The sequence below is a fragment of the Serinus canaria genome, chromosome 2 (genome assembly GCF_022539315.1).
Source record: "Serinus canaria isolate serCan28SL12 chromosome 2, serCan2020, whole genome shotgun sequence".
NCBI classification, from domain to species: domain Eukaryota; kingdom Metazoa; phylum Chordata; class Aves; order Passeriformes; family Fringillidae; genus Serinus; species Serinus canaria.
This window is the reverse complement of record NC_066315.1, coordinates 86,839,619-86,856,336: the sequence shown is the minus strand read 5'-3', so window position 1 is coordinate 86,856,336 and position 16,718 is coordinate 86,839,619. Positions and strand designations below refer to the sequence as shown.

General features: G+C 38.9%; 2 protein-coding genes across 2 annotated transcripts in view; both read left to right on the top strand.

Annotated features, from left to right (window-relative positions):
• Positions 1 to 16,005, top strand: part of MOCOS (molybdenum cofactor sulfurase) — a 209,300-nt gene extending 193,295 nt beyond the window's left edge. Inside the window, exons 13-15 of the mRNA XM_018907594.3 lie at positions 2,852 to 2,978; positions 5,237 to 5,341; positions 12,353 to 16,005. Of these exons, the coding sequence (XP_018763139.1) occupies positions 2,852 to 2,978; positions 5,237 to 5,341; positions 12,353 to 12,499 (379 nt within the window). The 3' untranslated portion in view covers positions 12,500 to 16,005. The remainder of the gene's footprint in view (positions 1 to 2,851; positions 2,979 to 5,236; positions 5,342 to 12,352) is intronic.
• The window catches only part of CHMP5 (charged multivesicular body protein 5), a 905,521-nt gene that overhangs the window by 848,416 nt on the left and 40,387 nt on the right, over positions 1 to 16,718 (top strand). The window lies entirely within an intron of this gene.

The following is a 16,718-nucleotide window of genomic DNA, read 5'->3' as shown; positions in this document are numbered from 1 at the left end:
CTTCTTGGGAGGGCACTTCTTGCAGGTGTCCCTTGCTCAGATTGGGCTTTTTCCATGATAAGACTCAGTGTGGAACTTTCCAGATATGGGATTTGAGTGCAAAGATGACGAGTAAGAAGCAGCAAGTGAGGACAAAGGAGAACAATGAACTTCAGTAAGACATTCAACATCAGATGATACACTGGTTTTATGCCTAATATCTTCCAGCACAACTAGGCTTGTAATCTCCTTTTCCTCAAAGGAAACTCCAGATGTGACCAGAGCTGCAATGGTGACTGAGAAGCATCTGGCTTCCCACTCTGCAGTGTGACTTGGAAGTGTCCTCTGTTCCATGCATTTTGCCATGCATGGAACAGAGTGCATTCTCTGGGTTCTAGGGAAATAAATTCAGCTATACAGCAACCTCATTCTGCACTTTTACTAAATGATGGAGTATGGACTTTCCAAATATTGAACTATCCAATGTACTTGTAAGAACTGCACTTATGGCTCTTTATTAAATATTGGAGGGTTTTTAGAAAGTATTATTTAGCTTCTTGGCATTTGAGTTCAGTTTTGCTTAAATGAAGCCTGCTAAATTTTACAAAACAATTTCAATTTTCAATTAAGTTTTTATAATTTCACTTCTATAAGTAAAAACTAGTCTTCCAGTTTGCACTTGGCTCTTGAGAGGTGATCTAAAACATAAAGAGCAACTCAATTAAAAATTAGAATCTAGCATGCTGTTGGAAGGCTCATGTACCTGCAGACATTTGTCTCTCTGCTGTTTCCATTACAGGTCACCTCCATGCAAATCCCTGTGGCCTGGCCTAATGCTTGAATGTTCTTGTTAGAACTGTAACCCTGAGGATATAAATATTAATTTTCAAGTTTGCCTGTTAAATATAGGCCATGCATTCTTCATTGCAGAGCCAACTGCTGTGAAAATCCAAAGCACCTAGGCTGACTTTGGCACATTACACTGATTTTCAAAACAGGTCTGTGTTAGGATTTGCAGGATGAAGGTACCTGCCACTAAATCAAACCAATGCATGTTTTGTGGGAGAAGAAATAATGGAAATTTACTCAGACACATGTTGCCAAGTAATTATAAGCATTTCTAAGGGCTGGGGGAAGTGCAAGAGAGGTGAGGAATTCTGGATGTGAGCCCAAGTGGGTTGAAGGCAGAGAGGTCGGGTATGGGCACTGCAGTCTTCGAGTCCAGCAGCAAGGGGTAAATCAGTAGAAGCTTGAAGTTTTTTTCCGCAGCTGTCCCAGGACACTGCAGACCCAGCTCTGAGGTTACTGGGCTTTTGATGCTCCCAATGCAGGCTGGGGTGTCAGGCACTTAGATTTTGCAAAACACAGTCAAAACTAGAGGCTCCACCGCAGCCAAACTCCAAGAGCCCACAGCAAAGCTGGGAAGCAGAGCAGCATAACTGAATGTGTTCACAAGTAACTGCTATTTTCCTTCTTGTTTGTATGAGCACTGGCATAATCTATGCTTCCTGTTGGCTCCTACCTCCTGCATTCATTACAAATTGTGTCTCAGCCATGGGATTAACTGTGGGATCTTGAGGGAAAACCTGTAGCCTTGCAGCTTCTCATCCCACCTTCTACCCCCAGGCTGCTGGAGCCCTTGTGAACACTGGGGCTTGGTGGAGCTGGGCTTCTGTGGTCTGACTGAAAGTCTGCACAGGCAGTTTATCCTCATGCAGTTTTGTCTGCTAGAGAAGATGATCCAGACTGTTTAAAATAAAATCAAGGTTTTTTTTCACCTAACAGGCCATCTCTGCCAAGACTGCTTGACGTGAAGTTTTCCCTGTACTTTGATTTTGCATGTTTTTTCTCTGACTAAAATACATTTTAAACTGTCTGTCCTTACTTTTGGTTTTTTTTTCTTTTTTTTTTTTTGGGACAGAAATGCCTTTCTGCCTCTGCTGTAGGATGTCATATCCCTGAGTTGTCAGAGTACTGTTTATGGAGTATCAAAAATGGTTCAAGTCCTTAACAGCTAATGCAAAAAGAAGTTTCTTCTCCACTAACTGTGGCACTGAGAGAGCCCTCTGGCAAATTTACAGTGTTTTTTTTGTTTTTGGGGTTTTTTTTCTGCTACTGTTCAAGTTCTACTTTAGAAGAGTGAAGAATGGCAATTCAAAGATGCAGCAAGATTTCTGATATTTGTATGCAGTCTGCTGCTCTTTCTGTCTCATATACATTCTCCACAAATCTCCACTCTGGCAGCTCAAATGCTTGTAAAGAGGGGGAGATATCACCACACAGAGATTAATTTTTTTAAAAACACCTATCGTTTGGTGCAATCTGCTGCCTCCCAAAGGCAAATAATAATAATATGAGGGATATATCTCTCATAAAATTATTTTACTGGCCTTTTTCACCTTCAGCAACTACTGGTTTTGTCCCTTCTGACATTGCAGCATGTGCAGAATAAAATTTTATTTGCCTTTGGTGCTAGAAGCTTCTATTTTTACAATATTTAACAAGCCAAATGATTACTAACTAAAAAGATCTTTTTATTTGTTACCATTAGCCTTACATGTGATGACAATTTGGGAATTTTCTCATATGTATGGTTCACAATCACCTGTCTGCATGTTTTCATACCTATAGTTCCAGGTTACCCCTCTGAAGAAGCCACCTAGAGGGTTACATATTATGGTTGAGAGGTTACAAACTCCAGTTGAGTACCTTGTGCCATTTCCATAACCTCTGTAATAAAACTTGGTCCAGGTTACTCTGGAGAAGCATTTGCCAATCACATGAGTCATCAGAGTCTTGCAGCATAAACGTCTAGTGCAAAATTAGTTAATAATTTTAATTTTTCTTTTGCTCTGTCAACTCTGTGAGACAGATTGAAGGAGCCATCGGAAATAGAGGAACTGATCCGACGTTTCCGTGCCAACATTGTCATCAGTGCACCAGAGTCCTTTGAAGAGGAGGAGTGGGCTGAGATTTCAATAGGTGCTCTGCAATTTCAGGTGTGACCTTTTCTCTCTTGTCCGTGCCCCAGTGTATTGCAAAGAGTTTTGATTCCTGAAGACAAACCAATTTTCACAAGGCTTTGACTAGAATATGGGCAGCACACTTTATGCAGGTGAAATTTATGAAGTGTGAGAAAAAAAACGGATGCATCCTGTGACAAACATACTTCAATATATTTTGGAGATTTTGCCATATTTCTCCACACCTCTATTGAATTTCATAATTCATAGCATTTCTTATCTTTATCTATCTGAACTGAATAATAATCAGGTTTTTTGAGGCAACGTTTACAGCACATATTTAGCCAGCACGTCAGCAGAGAATACTTGCTGCTGTTTAGCACAGTAGTCCAAATATAACCTCACATTGCTGCAAATCAAGCAATTGATGGCCAAAGACTGGACATGAATACAAGTGAACAGTCATGGTCTATTGCCCTCTGTTGTATGCATCTTATCCTAGTCTTCACTCAAAGCATGTGTCTAATTCTAGCTTGGTAGGGTTTTTTGGTATGCTCATAGCTAACAACATAATGTCCTTTGTGCTGTAAGGAAAATGCTGAAGAGTCAGACCTTGTTTGTAAATACATTCTTTCAAGAAAAGCTCTCAAAGAATCTGTAAAAACTACATGACACCTAAGGGAATGATGCACACATGTATTAAATGTTCTGCTGAATTTATCTGGCCAAGAGATGTGAAATATGTATTTGAAGATGCTTTGCCTAGGATGTGAAAGTGGCTTATTTGTTGTTTTCTTAGAGATTATAATTTAAGTGTGAATGACAGGAGTACTGAGGTCAAATCTAGAGGATGGGATAGGCATCACTCTTTTTTTACTTTTCAGCATGCTGTAAAAAACTTTTTCAGCAAGGGTGGAAAATATTGCTTATCTGCTCTTATGTGTACTTTGATCAGTAAGTTGCAATATAAATTTCAGAAAATTGAGGAAAAATTCCTATTAGTAAGAAATGAGGAACATAAAGGACACAAACCATGGTGTATAGCTTGTTGGAGGCTGGAGTTACACTGGGGAGTTCAGCTGAGGATCCTGTTGATAAGTTACTGTAAAACTACAAAATAAAAGGCATTCCTATTTCTGGCATTGATATACTTTAGGAATACAAGGCAAAAATAGAAAGTCTTATGTAACTTTCACTGTCTTTTCCCATCTCTGCTAGGTCCTTTTTCAGATATTGATGTAGTAACAGTAGAAATTATGTTAATGCTTCTTTATGCCACAAAAATGGTAGAAGCTGTTGAACAAAGTAAAGCAGGGAAAAATATTTCTTTCTCTGTCTTGTTCTTGTAATTAAAAAAAAATAGAGCTGTGGAAGATAATTTTCTAAAAGAGCTTGATGTTTGGTGTTGATGATTACTCTGAAGAGTTATACAAGCAGTCTAGATGCATCTCAAAAAGCTGAAATATCACTTCATATCGGCACGTAAAATGTTTGAAGTGTATAGTTTAATTATTTGCCCTATTTGAAATTTATGGCACATTTTACAAAAGTAGAATGTGTATACTGGGATACTGTAAGACATTATTTCTGTAATGTACAGCTTTGCTAAAGTTAGGGATGCAGTATTAACTGAAAGTGCAATATGTCATCCTTCTCCATTTTAAAGCTCTAAGAAGAAATTTGTTGCAGGGTTGTTTGTCTTCTTTTTTTTCCTTAAAAACATACTTTAGTTCAAACAATTAGCTTTAACAACTACATATGATGTTAACATCATGTGTAATAGATGATAAATAGAGGATGAATTATTTCTTCTGATTAGGTAAACTTGTATATTTAAATATTTTACATTCTGAATATCTAAATGCGCCGTGCATATAAGAAATATGTTGTGCATTTCCCAGTCCCAAGAAAATCCTCCTTGGGTTGAATCCTGAGGCACTGGCTTAATTTTGTATTCAGTTCTTTGGGCAAGCAGCCCTGCTAACCCACAGAAGAAGTGAAGCCATCCAGAAATACAAATATGTAAATGTCTGTTATTTCTCAGATTCTGTCTCTGAGAAAGTTCTCCTTAAAAAAAGAAAAATGTGAATTAAAAATTCAGTGAGACTTTTGCGAGTAGACTTACTACATTAGGTGAACAGACTTGACCTTTTCCATAATGAAAGCTTGAAAAACCACAGAAAAAGTATGCAAAAGGTATGTGTTTAATGTATTTTGATGGTTGGAAGCTTGTACTGTTCAATGCTGCACTGCTTTGATAAACAGCCATGAACTTTCTTTAACTAAAATTTCAGGTTGTGGGTCCATGTAGCAGATGTCAAATAATCTGCATTGATCAACAGTCTGGGGAACGAAACAAAGAAATTCTGCAGTCTCTGTCTGCTGCCAGAGGTAGAAAGGTCAGTACAGTACTTCAAAATAGCTGTAGTGAAAGATGTAGTAACTTTATTGCATGGGTAGTGAAATATCTGCTGAGTGATATTCACAGCTAAGTTGTTACCATTTGGATTTTTTCTGCAAAAAGAGGATGCACTTACAACCCTGATATGGCATGGCTTATTTCTATAAAATGCTCAATATATTTTTCATTCAGAAATGGACTATTAATATGTATTAATTTTAACTGTGCTTGTGTTTATTTTGTATGTATTTCTTTACAGTGTCTTTATTTTGGTCTTAAAAACACAAGCTGATGCACCGATGTATTTAAGAAAAGAAATAGGCTGAAAAATCAGAAAGCGTTTGATATCATACAGTTGGCATGTAAGACTAAACTTTATTCTTACCCTGAGAAATAAGTTAGTAGGAAAAACAGAGCAGATGTGAATATAGTCAAAGTGGAGAGTAATTGCTTAGGAAGGAGACCAGAAAGCAAGTGTGAAATGCAGGTGTTTATTTGAGATCCTGCTTCCTTAGGTTGCGTTGCTTCTTGGAATCGAGAATGCTTAGATGATGGCCAGACAGTTCGGCATCCCAAAGGCTCCACAAATCCCCTCATACGTATTTATTTAGCTGAAAGTCCTTATTCAAAATTGATTGCTTCCTGTTGGTTAAGCCTCTGTAAAGTGTCTCAGGCAGTTGGGGAGCTTTGCCTGTACCCACCAAACACCACAGACAGGGCACAGCACCAGCACAGAGCAATAACAAATGGGCTGAAAATCATTCAACCAGGCAATGCACAAACAAGTTACAAATACTGCATTCTATGTTTGGAAAAAAAAAAAAAAAAAAAAAAAAATCAAAAACCAAAATTGATTCGTCTCAGTGACTCATTAAGTGGACAAAGGGCTTTCTTTTCGTTGGCTGTTGTCCTTGGTGAATAGCTCCTCTGGCTCCCTGTCAGAGCCAGCTCGGTGCAGCGAGCAGGGACGGCTGTCGAGGCACAGCTTCCCGCTGACCTGACGAGACCTAGGCTTGCACAGCAGGCTCTGCTCCAGGTCCCCACAGTACAGGAGCCTTTGTGAGATGAGCTCCTGGCCACGGTGGGTAGCCTGAGGACAGGGGCCCTTTCCAAGTATTGAGCCACAGCTGCAGCATCTGGGACACTCGGGACAGGGGTGCTCCCGGCTGCCACAAGAGATGTAGTATGCAGAGGACTTTTTGTGCCCATTTGGTTTTACTGGATTATGACTTGAAACCTCTTTAAAGAGTACTCTGTACTCAGCGAGAAAATGGCAACAAAAACCTTACTCAGGATGCAGATTCTCAGGAGAGGCACAGCATCTTCCACATGTTTCCCGCAGCAAAGATGAGCTCCTCTCTCATTCTGATTAACTCAACAGTGAAGAGATTTTCATGATGCACTGCTAGAACCAAGTGGCTCATTCAAACAGGACTAAGGCAAAGAGAGCAATCCAGCCTCTCGAGAAGGAGCTGGCACCTGATAAAAGCCACGCAGCGAGACGAGGCGGGCGCTGCTGTCACCGCGGGGGAGTGCTCTCTCTACTGCAGCTGCGCCGATATTCGCGTTGCAATGACACGGCCATTCAGCCTTTCTTAGCTTTTCCCAGCCTTCAGCGCTGCTGGCAGATGGGGTCTTGTGAGCATGCCCTGCTCTGCGTGAGTGTGAGTCCTCTGGCTTAGCCGACAATTGAAAGGGAGATTTTGATTTGGTAGCTTTGCCTGGTCTGGTCTGAGAAGACCTCAGAGCCCATTACTCCTGCAGGTTGCCCCTGTGGTGATGGGCACCAGCTCATCATCAGTGAGCAGCACCCAGGAAGGACTGTGGCATTTTTAGTGTGCTCAGCAGACCTAACAGAGGACACTGATCCAAACCTTTCACAGCTCACAGTGGGGAGGGAGAAAGAGCATCGAGTTCATGTGACTGTGTTAAATTGCAGAGCTAATCCTTTGGTGACTCATTTCTCTACCATGTGCTTTTCTGCTAAGGAGTCATCTACTAGACTTAATTTTCTTTTTTTTTTTAATCAGATGCAGATTCAGTGAAGGAATTCAGCAGAGTTTGCTCCTATCTGTCAATAATCTGATTCAAAGTACAAAAAAACTATTGTTTCCCAGGTTTTTGGAAAGCTGCTGTAGCAAGTTGATTGCCAAAACATTAAAGATACTGCAGACAGAAAAGAGACCCAGATGTCAATATTTACCATTTTAGATTGTTTTTTTCCAAGAACACCAACCTGAAAAAATTACATTGAAATTTATTAAACAAGTAGCCCAAGTAGCAGCACTGCCTATGAGCTTCAATAATGAGCTAAATAATGTAAGGCTGGTAGGAGGTAGTTCAATATTTATTTCTAAAATCCTATTTTTCTCCATTCCTCTAAGACTCTGAGAACCTGGTGCTTCAAATTGAAAGATGGAGCCTTTGCATAGATGGATTGCAGCTGAAAGTCAGGACCAGCTACTGTAACTAGCCACCCAAGCAATTTACATCTTTCCAGACAAATGCAAAGCATGGTGCTGAAGCCTTGCCAGCTGCTTTTTATGAAACCTTTTATATCATTGTTTGACATAAAATATAAACACCTCCATAAAGTGAACTTGAGCTCTGCTTTCTGAAGAAACACTCATAAAGGGTTCCTTCTGTAATTTTTGACTGGAAAGATGAGCTCTCCTCGTGTGACTGAGTGCTCTCTGTTACTGCAGGAGATTAGGAAAGACTGGATAACTCCATTAAGCAAATGGCCACATGCTGTTTCACATGCCTCACCACCTGACACAAAACACACAGTGGTGGAAAAGGGAGAACTCAGCATTCCTGCCTCTCTTTGGTGTTTTGCAGATGCCGTTTAGCACTAATGATAGCAGAAGCCCTGTGGGTAGATTTGCAGCAGTGCTATATGCTGGGACTTGCTGGCAAGGCAGCAAAGGGAATTATTGCATTAGCAGTCTGCCCTGGCCTGAATGTATGGATAGCAGTACATCAAGGGAAATCCATTATGTTTGCACATGCCTTCATACACTAAAAAGCTTGTGTTTTTTTCTGGGGTCTGTTGATCTTCCTTAATGTATCTCATTGTACCTTGGGAGAGCTTATTTTCCTGCAGAATTAGATGCCATGACTTTGGATTGCTTAGTGAAATGTTAGCAAGGATAGCAAATTACCTCTCATATCTGATGCATCATTATCATTATTTTCATAGTAACACAGGGCTCTACACCATTTCGTTCAAATATGTGGAACATTTGAGAACAGTGCTTGTTGTAATTAATAGGCCTCTGAAATAATACGGTTCTCTTTTTCTCAACAGTGACTGAACTGGAAAATGTATTTAGTTAAGGTAGAGCAAAGGAAAATTAGTTCTTAAGGAAGCATTCTACAGTCCAGATATTTTCAACAGAACAATATGGGGTTTTGTTTATGCCAGCTTAAAATTTTCCCTTTCTCCAATACGAAAAATCAGCATGTCAGAAGTGAGTACTTCCTCTCTCCTATTTTGTAAGGCTTTACATTCTAGTAAATCTAAGGCTAATAAAACATTTTTACATTTAAAAAAATCAATTTTAATAATTGCATCTCCCAAATTTTGGATGAGAGGGAGGTTATGTTATTGTATGAACAAATGAAAAGACCTGGACAGGTAAATTTATCTGTTGGGATATGGCGGCTGAGAGGCAAAATCTGGAACTCATCCATCCAAAGCTAAGTATTAGCATGCAGTATGATATATGGGCTTGTTACACATTCTAGCAGGGTATTTCTCTACCAGGTTCCAGTCTGTGTTAACTGATTCTTTAGGAGTCGTAGCTTGAAGACATCCCACCTTTGTCAGATGTAGCCTGTCACGTTTCTGTCTTGCAGAAGGGGATAGTGTACACGGGATATTTGTCAGTGAATTTCTGAGTAGAGCATATAACTGTTGATCCAGTAAATGAACTTGAAACAACATGCAAGAATGACAGCATTTCATAGCTCCTCCTTTAAGTGAGTGTGATGACTATCATATGATTCACTGTTGGCAAGAATATGTATGTTTTTTCTCTTTCTCCCAGCAGTGAAGTGGTCTACTTTTTCCTAATCAAGAAGCTTTACATTTTTTGTTCCTGTAACATTTTACATTGATGGGAAAAGTCTCGACAGCCAGATAAAGCCATGGTGCTCATGGTCCTGCACTCCCTGCCCAGAACTTGGTGTGCTCTGGGAAGATTATATGCAGAATAAAATGTCCTTGAAGTCAGGAAAAGGTAGCAGGCAGAGATTATGAGGTTCACTGTAATAACTCTGCAAGCTGTAATCTCTGCATCTGAAAGCCTCATTTTTCATCAGAAATGTGAGGATTTCTACATTTTATCCTTCTCTTGAAAGAGAGCTGAAGTGGCAGATGCAGCTTTTGTGGTTGTTTGTCAGGGGTGTGTGTGATAGCTGTTATCAGTACTTGCTGAGTCATTATTTGTAATTATTGAAAAAAGCAGGGAAATTTACTTAAAAGATGGTAAATCCACTTCTGGCAACTACAGGCTAAATTTTCGTTTTAAGAACATTGAAAAAAAAAAAAAAAAAAGAGGCTGGTGATTCCAAACAGGCATTAGCACTGAAATATGTACACCATCAGTGTATCATCACCTTGGAAACTCCTCAGACATTACTCACTGAAAAAAACACTAAGACTTCAGATGCCCAGTCAGAGAAAGAAAATACTAAGGACCAGTATTAAAACAGTATTTGAGAACTCCTGAAGAAAAGATGCACTCAGACATACATTTTCTTAAATAATTCTGAATGTTTTAAAGTGCATGAAAAAAACATTCCTGTTAAATGATTTTCAATAACAAAAACTGGTAAATTAAGTTCTTCACAGTGAACAATCTGCCCAGATTTATTTTAGTCTCATTTTAAGATACCTCAAGATGACAATACAGTAAATATACATAAAAATTTCTCATGCATCAAATAAGCTCATTTGCACAGATGAGTTAAAAAATTCCTTCCTGTGTGAAATGTGGTGTAGCATGAACTAGAATTATTCTTAAAATATTTGTTTTTATAATGGCCTGATTTTTAAAAAACAAAATCATGCTAAGAGTCTTTTTTGCATTAGGGTATAAGAGGTGAATCCAGCTTATCAACCACAAGGCTGAAAAATACATCATTTATGCCACTGGAGGACCTTGTCAATGATTGAGAGAAAAGCAAAAATGGAAAAATAAGACTATGTACTTTAATATTTTACATGAAGCAGTTACTGACACCATTACAGCAGCACGGTTGGTCCAACAGAGTCACTGTGCTAGAGGGCTGGGATCTTACAGTGCTGCAGTCACTCCTCAGCAGTAAGCTCAGAACATTGACCCCAAGGATGTGCTGTGTGTCCACCAAGCATTGACACCAATACAGCCACTGGTACCCAGAAAGTGCCAGCAGTAGGATAGGCCTGAGAGGTCCAGCTCATGCCCTCTAATGTCACATGCCAGTGGGATGAAGGAATAGCAGAGGTAGCCAAGAATACCTAAGCTTAGGGCCCATTTTTCTCATTGATGTTTAGGATTTACAAATGAAGCAGAAAGACCCAAATTCAGGGTCTGAGGCCATGTTTGGATGCAGCATCTCTCTTACTTGGGATAGGTCTCAAACTTACCTCTCTCTTACCACTACAAGCTGTTCTCATTGCTTCATCTTTATTTAATTACACAGTGCAAGAATAGGAGACAGCATACTGCCTTCATACTTATATATGTGAAATATCCCCCCTTAAATGAATCTTTTTTTTTTCTTTATTGCAGTCCTTTTTACCTACTATTTCTTTAACCTGCTCTAAATGTAATTCACTCAATTTCAGGGTCATTGATCTGAACAATGGCAGTTAATGTAATCAGGAAATAGAAAAGGATAATAGAATTTTGTATTTAGTTTGCTTATTTATTTACTTGTACATTTTGGCTGTAGTGTACCAAATCAAAATACTTTTTTTTTGAAACCTGCAAGAAGAGACAACAAAATTAATATCGTGTTTCTAAGGTCCTTGGTTTAAAGAGCAAAGACTTTCTGAAGTCTAGAAATCTATTATCAATTTAACAAGGTCTCCAGTGTTCCTTTTTGTCCTACATTACATATTTTTTGATTAACTATTATCTAATTCTTTGGAAAATATTGTCGTGAGATGACATATCTTTTTCTTGCATGTTTCTAAATTCTTCACTGCTGGAAAACAAAACCACAGAACCACATCAGTCTCTTCCTGTGACATTTCCAGATCACACCCACCACTGTAACACTCAACTGCTTGAGATCAAGACCTCACATAAGAATGCGGACACTCAGATCAGGGCTTTGGTGCCTGCGAGGGTTGCATGGTCAGTGGGCAAAGTGGATATTCAGTTTTTCTTTTCTATATTACTCAGTATCCCAAAGAGATATTCTAGGTATTTCTAATATTTATGGAGGATGGGTTCACAGATAATGACACTTAACAAGTGGGGGCAACAATAAAATGAATTTTCTGAATATTTGCTGTAAAACATACTAGAATATTCATAAAAAAACAAATGAAGGGAAACTCACAGAAGCTGGGCAGAATAAAGTTCTGTTAACAAAGTGAATAATTCATGGTAGGAGATGCAAGACTTCTTTACTGTTAGAACATACCTGTGTTCCCATGCTGCAGATCCTTTGTTTGTGACAATACATTAACTACATTTGTCAGGGAGCCAGAGCAGACGTTAAATAACAGGATTGTGAGGGAGTGTGAATTACGTACATGATACTATGGAGCTCATGATGAAATACTATGTTATTTATCCACTTACTTAAGTTACTCTTCTTGAATAGCATGACATTAGCTTCTGTTTACCAGTCTATTATAATTAATACGTTAATTCCATGGGCATAGTACATACCTCCTTATTCTTAAAGCAATATATTTCTTCTAAACATATCTGGGTTGTGAGATTCTCTATAGATTTGATTACTCTAACATGTATTGCATCTTAATAAATATTTTGCTTTTTTTCAGACAAACTTTGGCATATACCTGATGAACCGGCCCTTGTGCTCATCCTTTTCAGATACTTTATCAGTTGGGTCTCAAGTACTTCCAGTGCTGAAGGAGAATACAGAAATTCAGCCTCCGACATCCAGTGAAGAAGAATGTTCAGGGTAGATTTTCTGGTGGAGATGAAATTTTTATGCAACTACAAGGAAAAGTCAGTAGTCAGTTATGCAAAAAAAAAAAAAAAAAAGAAAAAGCTTCCACTCATTTGCTTCTGGTAATTTTCTGTTTGCTGTTAATGTTATCAGATGGCAAAACTGTTGGTAATTACAGCTCACCTACATGTTTTTGCTTGTGATTAGGTTGCAGCAGCCATAATGCTATTTTGCACAATTGCTTCAGGGTGCAACAGGCTTGATCAAGTCTTACTGGTGGATGACTCCCAAAACAAGCCCAACTTTGTTGTCAGAAAGCCACATCTCAATGAAAGAAAGTAAACACAACAATACACTACTTCCTTCTACTGCTTTGTCAAAACCCCAATTAGGAGAGGGATGCAAGACATATTTTAGAAAAAATGTGGGTGGGAAGAGAACAGGGAAGACTGGTATAAGAGTAGCAGTGCATTTAGCTTTTCCAAAAGAAAACTGAAGGTGATGTGTAGACAGTGTGAAAGCAATGAAAAGGGGGAATTATTGGGAAGTCTGTGTCTCCCCGTTTGGAAGTAGTGTGTGAGAATGCCAACATGGCACAAAGAAAATGAGGATTTGTTTGCAAGACACATTCCCTGTGAAGGAATTCCATCCATTTGTTCTCAACTTCTTTCTCTTCCATTTGTTACTTTTCCATCTGATTTATTTTTTGTGATGTCTTCCCTGGGATTTTTTTATGTAATGGTGTCCCTGCCTATGGAAGGGGAGTTGGAGCTAAATGATCTTTAAGGTCCCTTCCAACCCAAGCCATTTCATGACTCTATAAGTACCACACTCTTGTTTTCTTACACATTTGTGGATGCTGACACATTATTTCTAATTAGAGATTTTTCAAGTAATACAGTTATTTTCTACACAAACTTTGTTTATCGTCAGCAATCTCTAATGGCCACAGGACAGAACTCTTGAGAGTTTGAATGTTTCTCCATCAAGAATGGGTCAAAGCATTCTTTCTTCTTAGCCTTTGTTAATTTCATAATGCTCTTCTTAAACGGCTGTTGGCAGCTCCTAAACAAGACTCATGCTGATTCAGGAGAGCAAATGTCTGAAACCTTACTCTGAAGTATCCATTACTGTGAAAATTACAAAACATAAATAAAGGAAGACACCGAGCAAAAAAAAAATCCACATGGAAAGTCAATGTAAATCAAGACTGAATACATTGAGGCCAGGTGTTTTATGACCCTCAACATGTGTCCAGCTAGCTATGGGATGATTTCATGCTTCCAGGAAGTCCTTCTGGAAGACAAAATTCTCCTAGACTGGCTGCTCTATTGCCATCTGGGAAGTGAAATTTTGACCCTGCTAAAAGCACCATCAAAACTCTCATCCAGTATGATTTAGGGGCAATTTTGGCTCCAGGTCTGTGAAAGTGCTTCTGGCTGAAGCAATGCTTGAGTTGTTTCAGCATATCCCCAGAGGGAGGCAGGCGGCTTTGTGAAAGAGTTGGTCAAACAGCCATTCTGAAAGGAAAGTGACTACCACAGAGCAGCAGAGAATGGGAAAAAGGAAGCTCATCACCCAGTGCACAAATCAGAATTCAAAAATGCTCTTTCTTCTTTCTTCTTTCTCTCTTTCCTTTTTTTTCCTTTTTTTTTTTTTTAATGTATGGTTTCTTTTTCCTTTTGTTCTTTTGAAGAACTGGTTTTACTCACTTCAGCTGGAACAGTCTCTCAGCAGAGCTTTGTAATGGAAATGAGAAGAAACATTATCTGTTTCTTACAGTCTGCCATAAAATACATGGGAAGAGAGAGGTTTTTCATATGTATGTAAACTGAAAATCAGTTTTGAGAGTTGTACCTTCCACTTCAGAGCCCAAGGTCTGCTCCTTGATGCCTGCTTTGAAAAGCAGGGAGTTTATCTCTCTAAAAGTCAATTATCAGAAGTTGTAATGAGCAGGCTTTTTTGGAACCTTGAAAAGCAGTTACCTGGTAACTAAATCTCTTAACTGCTTCACTTTCTGTTATGCAGAGCATTGCTTTGTTGGGTAGAAAGCCAGCATAGCTCTGGCAGATTTAATATGAAGAGACCTGTTGCATGCTGACCTTCGGTGATCTCTGGTGCTCTGACCTGTCCTCTTCACCTCACCACTGTGTCATTTGTTTAAAATGACACAGAAGTTAGAAAAGGAAATTGAAAGCAACCTCAAAAAGTTCTGTTTCACTTGTTATTGCATTTAGTACAAAAAAAGTCACTTTGGTACACAGTGGCTTGACAAATACTGTTTGTGAATATCCATAATGCAATGTATGATAACTGTGGATGAAAGGATTTGAACTTTAAAAATGTCATGCTTGGTCATTTTGACCTATTATTTACAGTCAATTACACATTCTCTCTGTTCTGGCTTGGTAATATTAGATCAAGAATAATTTTGCCATTTTATAGGGGGAAAAGAAAGATTTTGTTGATGTATGAACATAGTCATTAGTATAGTCTGTGCATTTCCCAGAAGGAACATCCTTGTGGTACAGTGGTAGGAAATGTCACAACACTTCAGATTGATGGAAGATACATAAGGAATCTTTCAGCTAAATAAAAGATAATATTTCCCTTCTAGTAAGTGGAGTGTTCCTGCCAGAACTGATATGTCTTTCCATCGATGAAGACAAATTCTTCTTAGTGACAAAACTCTGTGGAAAATCTTGAAGGACAAGAAGTCACTTTTAAATGGCATGCACTGTAAGTTGGCAGAAAAAACCCTCCCATAATGTGAAAAAATAATTCAGAGGAAGAAGAAATTTAGCCTACTGTAACCCCAAGGACTGCAGATACAAAAGGGGCATAAACACTTTGAAACACTATATTAAAAAATTATATGTTCCATAAGGGTTTATTTCTTAACTTTCCAAGTATATAGAAAATAAGACCACTTCATATGAATGTAGGCTCTTTGATCTAAATACTCCAATTGCTGCCAACTTAAATCTTTTAATAATAAATTAAAATTGCAGATATATGTTTGCCTTATATGGATAATAAATGTACTTAATACAGTATTTCCAGAGTGCTATATGTAGAAAGTCCTCTATATGTTTGAAAACCAAATGCTTCTTTACTTGCAATTAATTATTCAGACACATTCCATTCTCTGTGAGACTTAGCCCCTTCTCAAATCTCAAGGTAAAAATGGTGATTGTTACAAGCTCTAATAATAGCCAGGAGGCTGAAATCACAAAACAGAAATCAGCATTTTTAGGATAAGTTTCTGAGCTCTGTGTTTTCTGATATGACTAAGATGTTTCAGATTAGTTCATGATTTATACACTTTCAATGGTGTCCTTAAAAGTATACTAAAAATTTTAGGTCATCTTTCTGTGAAAATTACATCCAAATCAAAATAAAGGACTGCATAAAAATGTGATTATTCTTCATAAATTGTAGAGATTATGCTAAGCAAATCTTCTTTCATCTGGTTTCTAACTTCCTTGGAAATAAAACCAATAAAATATGTGTTGTGTTTGATTTGTCTGCTGGTGATGGTTGCATTCCTGACCTTCAGGCTCATGAGGTGCTCAGTTTTGCTTGGAGGCATGGCTGGGCACATGGGTGACATGGCTCAGGACTGAAGGGATGTCTCATCACTGCTGGGATTCACAGGTGAGGTGTTTCCTCCATCTGTGTAGGCACATGCCAGTCAGCTGCACACTCAGGCCCTGCACAAAATGAACTCATAATAGCTGGTTTCCTTTAAAATATGTACAGTCAGTCCTGTTGAATCCATATCTGTTATCCAGTGGTTGGAGCTTTTACCAAGGGTGAGATGGTGAGAGAAGAGATGGTTTATTTCCCTCTCTGCCTGGAGGGATCCAACACTGTTTTTCCTCACTGTTTAACCTGTCAGTCAGGAGGGAAGACTAAACAGGAGTTAGTGTGTGTAGGAATCACAGGGAAGGCTTGTCCCTCCCTTCTCATGAGGTACACATGGGTGATCTGTGACTCACAGGGCCAGCAAGAGACAGACATGAGCACAGTGAGGCAGCATCCACACGTGACTTTGAGCTAATTATTCATGCATTTTTTTGATTCACTGAGTGTGGGAGGGGAAGAAGAGCAGAACTCTGCAACACAGCAGGAAGAGGTCACTCCCACGGAGGTGAAATGCAGGTACAGCCCTGTCTCTCCATTATACAGCTGTCATGAGGCAACTGCTGGGGCAAAACATAGGCATAGCCCCC